The 6,676-nt window shown below is 60.9% G+C and overlaps 1 protein-coding gene across 1 annotated transcript in view; it reads right to left on the bottom strand.

The window, feature by feature from the left end:
* Positions 1-5,874, bottom strand: part of RHOT2 (ras homolog family member T2) — a gene marked incomplete at its 5' end in the record, with an annotated part of 9,809 nt that extends 3,935 nt beyond the window's left edge. Inside the window, 10 exons of the mRNA XM_010072671.1 lie at positions 1-67; positions 900-1,020; positions 1,303-1,411; positions 1,866-1,964; positions 2,697-2,798; positions 3,270-3,378; positions 3,915-3,967; positions 4,395-4,448; positions 5,641-5,684; positions 5,793-5,874. The exon at positions 1-67 is cut by the window's left edge and continues 13 nt beyond it. Of these exons, the coding sequence (XP_010070973.1) occupies positions 1-67; positions 900-1,020; positions 1,303-1,411; positions 1,866-1,964; positions 2,697-2,798; positions 3,270-3,378; positions 3,915-3,967; positions 4,395-4,448; positions 5,641-5,684; positions 5,793-5,874 (840 nt within the window). The remainder of the gene's footprint in view (positions 68-899; positions 1,021-1,302; positions 1,412-1,865; positions 1,965-2,696; positions 2,799-3,269; positions 3,379-3,914; positions 3,968-4,394; positions 4,449-5,640; positions 5,685-5,792) is intronic.
* Positions 5,875-6,676: the final 802 nt, after the last annotated feature.

Here is a 6,676-nt window from a genome sequence, read left to right as displayed (position 1 = left end):
CAGCCGCTGCAGGAACTGGTAGCCCAAGTGGTTGAGCTCCGTGGAGCAGCCGGGGGGCAGGCGGAACCTGTGGGAACAGACCCCAGTGAGCAGCTCCAACACCTCCTCAAGCCCTGACCAAAGCGTGTGAGCAGCTCCGCAGCTGAGCCAGATCCCACCCCGAGCACGCAGCTCCCCACTCCCCCCCTGCTGAAAGCCAGCGATGTCTCCAGGCCTGGCTATCCCCCGACAGCCCCTCGCTCTGGGGAGAACACCTCGAGGGCGCACAGTGGCCTCTCCTCTGCAGGAGAGCAGTCAGGGAGATGACGTGCCCTCGCTCTGCGTCATGCCCAGGGCACAGCGTTGCCCCTGGGGTGCTTTCCACCAGCACAGCGCTGTCGCCTCCTTGCGCAGCCTGCTGCCTGGGGACAGGATGAGGCCGCCCACAAGCCAAACCCGTTCACTGCTGTCAGATCACCAGCTCCGGGGTGGCAGGGAGCAGAGAGGAGACAGCAGCTGCAGAATCAGCCAGGAGGGCTACGCTGACAGCTCGTGACAGAGCTGCTCTGCCTCAGCTCAGGCACAGACACAACAGCCTTCAAAAACCCCGTGCTGATGTCAAGGAGGGTCAGGGACAGGCCTTCACTCCCCACCTCCTTGCCCGCCTACATCAGAGCCAGCAGCGCCGTCAGCAGCTCCAGGGCCCACCGAATTCCTGCCAACCCCATGCGTCAGCTCCTGCCCACGGGGGAAGGTGAGGAGCGTGAACCTGACCATGAGCTAAGGAATGGGGCAGCTCCACACTCAGCTGAGGAACAGGGGAGACCCCAGGGTGCAGAGAGGAGCCAGCAAAGGCGCCTGAGTTGGACACCGCGGGGATGTCACACACTGCCCACCCCGTTCACCGGCAGGATACGCACTGTGGGTAGAGATAGTCATCCGTCAGCTCCAGCTCGTCGTCGTAGCCAAAGCGGCGAAGGATGGTCCAGGTGGTCTCATGCCGGCCCCTCTGGATGAACAGTGTGTTGAGGAAGAGGAAACCTGCGGGAGAGACCAGGCGACTCAGACACAGTGGGGCCAGCTGAGCACTCAGCCTCAGGGACCCATGCCTCGGGACCACGCTTTCCTTGGGAAAACAGGCTGCTGGGACACAGAGCTCTGGTAGCCACAGCAGGCTCACGCTTGCTTTGACAAGAGCGACTAGTTAGATTCGGAATGAGAGCCAGGAGGCTCAGGCCGAGGACAGGGCCCTTGCAATGTGAAGCAGGAGACAGGACCCTCCACCCCTTGCTGGGACAGGACACAGGGCCCTCGTGCTGTTACCGTTCAACGTCAGGCCGTTGTCCTGCACGCCGTCTGTGGTGTTCTTCCACACAACCATCTTCACGTCCTCCAGGGCCTGGGGAGCCAGTGGGTTTCCAAAGCAGGATTTCTACCTCCCAAGAGAAAGAAAGAGACCATCAGCAAAGCACAGAGTCAGCACAACCCTCTGTCATGCCAGCATCCCTCTCCCTGGGCAAGGAGACAGTGTTTCTAGGAGAGAAAATCCACCCAGCTCAGAGATTACTGCCTTAAACCCTGACCAAACCCCTGTTCCTCAGCATCTCCCATAACATACAACTCTCAAAACCTCCAGAGCCTCCTGCTCTTCCCACCCCAGAGCAAACTTGGCCCAGGCTTAGTGAAGATGGAAGACCTGTGGATTCCTGTGTGCTCTGAGATACACCCCACGGTGCTTTAGCTGTGCAACACCAGAAGCACTGACTGCAAACAGGATGGCTGCGGCAGGAGAGCAGCAGCCTTTCTGCCGGGTATTGGAAGGACAGCGGACCTCAGGGGCTTCCACTAGGGACTGGGGAACATCTCAGCTCCGCAACCAGTCCTACCTGGAAGTAGTTGAGTTCGTCATCACTAAGAATCTGGTTGTTATCCTGGTCCGAGAGGTTGAAAATCCGGGTCAGCGCTCGCGCACACGCAGGCTTCAGCTGCAAGAGACCAACCACGGTGACAAAAACAGGGCACCACTGTCAGCCTGGCCCTTCCTCCTGCCTCCTGAACCCCATGTGCAGAGGGATTCTCCTCCTGCACTGTCTGGGAGCATTGTACCAGCACTAGACCAGTACCACAGCCACTTTGGAGCTGGGAGACAGAACCAGGACAGCCCACGGGGAAGGTTTCATAGAATCAGAATAGAATCACAGAATGGTTTGGGTTGGCAGGGACCTTAGAGACCATCCAGTGCCACCCCCGGCCATGGGCAGGGACACCTCCCACCCGCCCAGGTTGGCCCAACACTCATCAGCCCCGGTTGCCCAAAGCCTCATCCAGCCTGGCCTTGAACCCCTCCAGGGATGGGGCATCCACAGCTTCTCTGGGCAACCTGGGCCACTGCCTCACCCCCCGCAAAGGAAAACGTTTCTTCCCAATATCTCACCTAAATCTCCCCTACACCCTTCCCACCATGGCTAACACATGGTCTGGAGCTCGAGGGCTTCTACCCTAACATGTCCCCAGCCCTCACAGCTCTCTCTGGCCTGGATATATCCAGCTGGCTGTGCTGAGCACGGGAGATGAGCATTCTCCCCTCTGTCAGCCCCCCCCAGGGTACCACTTTCCCCCTGTTCCAGCTGCCTCAGTCCAAACCCTCCACCCCCTTCCCCAGCACAGGAACAAACCAGCGCGCTGTGATGGGCAGCGGTGCGAGCAGTGCTCCCTACCTGCTTCTCCTCTGGGTCGTAGAGGGGGGCGGTGGGGTGCAGCACGGCTTTCTGGGCATAGTAGAAGAGCTCAGAGATGTTCTTGAGGTTCTTGGCGGAGCACTGGGGATGCAAAGGAAGAGACAGCCCTGTGAGCAGGGACAGGCTGGCGACAAGGGGCAGGAGGAGGATGATATGAGCTCCTCAAGCCAGACAAGTTGTGCGACAAGGCACAGAGCAGTGTCTGTCCACAGTGTCTGTATGTTTAGGAAGAAACAAAAGGGACACCTTCTGCTCACGCTCTGGCTTTGCTGGGGCTGTTCGACAGCCCCAGAGCCAACAGGAGCTGCATGCAGCTCCCACACCAGTCACAGCTGGAGAGTGGGAGCAGGCAGACACTGAAACCCACCCCCTGAGAGGAGGGAAAAGGCCAGAGAGCCTAAAGCATGGGCCCTCGAGACCCAGACGGGGGGACTTCTGCAGAGCAACACTCACAGGGCAGATCTCCGCAGGCACGAAGGCTCCCTGACTCATGCCAGGCAAGAGCTCGTTCCCTCCCAGGGAGGCTTTGCAGAAAGCCCCCAGTTCCCTCACCTCCACGCAAGTCTCAATCTCCGAGAACTGGTTCATGATGGGCAGGATGACGTCCATGGAGCTTCCCACCTGCAGGTCAGACTTGTTTCCCACTAAAATAATGGGGATCCTGGGGAAGAAAGGCAGAGTGTCAGAGAGGCCGGCCCTCTCTCGGTCTCAGCGCTGTCCCAGCCACGCGCGGTCCTGGGCAGCAGGCCGGGGAGCCCCCCCACCCTCCTCTGCAAAGTCCAGAGCAGCTTTCCTGCCTCCCACGGCTGGGAGCATCCATCTGGAAAAACAGACTGCCTGATCCCGCTTACGCTTTCGCCCAGCAACAATATGTTCAGGAGAATTTAATCCAGCACTGTGGCCTTCTGCCTAAGCGATCCACGCACAGATTGTGGCTTCTGTGCTGCCGGACCCCCCGGCAGCCTCCTCTCCCTGCCTGGCTGAGCAGGATCAAGGGGGGAAGGAACCCTCTCCCCTGGCCCCCTGCCTCAGCTACATCTGGGAGGGAGAAAAGCCCCCACATTCTTCCGCTACAAGTGGTCTGGCCACCACCATGGTTTGATCTCAGTAACCTCGGCAGGAGAAGAAGGTGGTGGGCAGCCCACAGCCTCCAGAACCCCCCAGTTCTGCACCCACGCACCACACCACACACGGTACCTGGAGCCCTTTTCAATTCCCCCGTTCACCATGGGGATCCACTTTGTGCGAATCTGAAAGGTGAGCAGAGGGAAAGGGCTGTCAGCGCAGCCTAGGGAGGGACAGCAGCGCCCCGCTTGCGGCCCCGCCGCAGTGGCAGTCAGCAGGGCCCTGCAGCCATCTGCTCCCCGGCGTTCCCCCGCACCAGCCGGCAGAGCAGAGCAGACCTGGGGACGCAGGTCCAGCAGAAGGATGTGACAAGCCTGTTACCCCCCGGCACGTGAGGACAACAGCCAAGGTGACAGCACGCTTGGGCTGTGCTCAGCCCCCCTCTGCTTACAGGGCTCCCAAACCCCAAATCCCTGCAGGGCTGGGGGGCCCCTGTACCCACCCACACCAAAAAGCTGGGGCAGCCAGGAAGGACCCTATGCTGGGAACCCCTTCCCCTCCGGCGCTGCTGCCAGAGCGAGGCCACTCGGGGCTCCAGCAGGGATCTGTTACCTTCTCGATCGTGGCCTCCTTGGTGACATCGTACACGACACAGACCACGTTAGCCTGCAGGAGAGAAGCGGCAGAGGGTGGTGAGGGAGGGTCCTGGCACGGAAACCCAGCAGCGGTGCTGGGGTGTGCATGAGCGGGCACACACAGCCCTCTGACGGCAACCACTTGCCCCCTGTCAACGATAGCTTTACAAAGGGCTGCTCGGAGCAGAGACTTGCTCCTCTGCTCCTGCCCCGGGAGCTGCCATGAGCAGATCCGTCCCCACCCCGGACAGCCGGCTCCGGTTCCCTGCTCCCACATTGTCCCCCCAGCACTGCGGCTCTGCCTGTGCCCCATGCTGGCCACTGCCCTCCTACCCTCCCCACCCTGCGCAGCCGGCACTGACACCAACGCTTCATTTGAAGCAGACAGGAGGGATCACTGACCCTTTCAGGGGAGAGTTTAGCGCTAATCCCAAGGACACATAAGGCTTTAGGCAGGATTTCCTGGAGCCATTTTAAGCCTCTGTGTACTCTTACTGTCTGGGTGCAGTGAGCAGGACCCCCGTGCCCACTGGCCCATCGCCTTGGCCATTACCCACCGAGGTGGGGAGATTAACCAGCTTTGCTCACATGAGATGCGCAGGGGAGAGAGGGTTTCATTATCCACAATCAAGAGGTTTCCTCTGTGCGGAGCCGAGGTTAATCCCAGGACAGAGAGGAGCAGCTGGGCTCACCCCAGCCCGCCAGCTGGATTATTATTCCTCTACGGCTGCTCCAAGGGGTGTGGGAGCTCTTGTCCCTCCCTGCCCAGTGCTCCCCGGGGCTCCAGCTCCCAAAATAACTCATCTGTGCCAGTGCTTCACCAGGCAGCCACAGGGACCTCATGTAGGGAGCAAGGGGGCTCTCCCAAGCTCAGCCACTGCTTCTCCCCTCTTCTGAGCCCATCAGGAACACCCCGAGGCCGAGCACAGCCTCTACCCCGCTGCTTCCTCCACCTCCCGGTGAGCAGAGAGCTGCCCCCCACCGCTCTCCTTCTGGAGGCTCCCTGGAGGGCAAGGACAAACCACACACACCAGCTTACAAGTCAGAGAAGGATTAAACAAACCTCTAAACAAACCGATAGCATTAATCCACAGAAAACCAACTGCCCGTGCATCCCTGCGTGGGTACCGGGGACCGCAAGCAGCCACGTGTCACTCGGTAGCTGCAGGGCTGCGGACGCTGCAGGCTCCTGTCCCACAACATCCCCGTCCCATCCTGCTCACCTTTGCGATCTCCTCCTGCAGCTCGTCCTCTGTCTGCTCCGACTCTGGAAGGAGAAGAGAGCCGTCACCCACTACCCAAGGCAGCGGGGACTCTGTCCCGCTCCCCTCAGCCGGGCAGAGAAGGGGAGGAGCGAAGGGGGATGGGGCCCTACCTGAGTAGTCCACTATGTGTGTGGGGACCTTCTCGGGGGTGACATCAGCTGGGATCATGATCTCCTCCGCGCGAGGAGGCACCTGCAAAGCCAGCAGACTCTGTTCCAGCCAGCTGTGCTGAACACAGCTGAGAGGACAGGACAAAGGACTTCAGATCCCCACGCCGCTACCCAACACCCTCCCGGACAGGGTAGGGTGAGCTCCAGACCACAGATGGCTCTGGGCACACCAGGTTGCAGCTGCGGCTCACTGCAGTGCAGCCCTCACACAGCCAGTGTCCCTGCAGTGCCTCCAAACACCTCCTGGCCTTGAGCCCTCCCTCGACAGGCAGCTCCTAGAGGCACCGAGTCCCGCCAGGGAAGCCAGCTTTCAGACAAGCCAGCACTGCTGCCCTCACCACAGCTCCGGAGATAAGCTCCGAGCGCTCCCCCAGCTCCCCGGTCTGACCTCTCGGCAGCTGGCAGAAGCGCTAAGCTGATTGTTCGGGCTTTGCTGCCGAGAGCATGGGAAGATGCGTGGAGCCCGTCCTCCCTCAGAGCTGATGCTTCCCAGCACAGCTGTCACAGAGGGCACCGCCTGCTCGCGGGCAGCAGGAGAAGCTGCCTGATGGCCAGAGCAATCCCGTTTCCCCATCTGACACGCGATGGGACAGGGAGCCGCTGAGCTGGAGGCTCCAAGGGGCACACGCAGGTGGGCTGGACGCTGCTCCTCGCAGCTGGCCCAGTTCAAAGCACTAGGTCCATCTCCAGACACGTGCAGAAGGGCAGGGAACATGGCTTGGCCCTTTCCAAGGGCTCTGGGCCGGTGCCACCACAGCAAGGCCAGAGCTGGGGAGCAAACAGCCCTGTCCCAGAGGGCATGGCCGGGCCCCAGGGACATACAG

This window comes from Pterocles gutturalis, unplaced genomic scaffold, assembly GCF_000699245.1.
Source record: "Pterocles gutturalis isolate BGI_N339 unplaced genomic scaffold, ASM69924v1 scaffold23722, whole genome shotgun sequence".
Classification (NCBI taxonomy): domain Eukaryota; kingdom Metazoa; phylum Chordata; class Aves; order Pterocliformes; family Pteroclidae; genus Pterocles; species Pterocles gutturalis.
The sequence above is the reverse complement of the archived record's forward strand: the minus strand, read 5'-3'. Positions and strand labels throughout refer to the sequence as shown.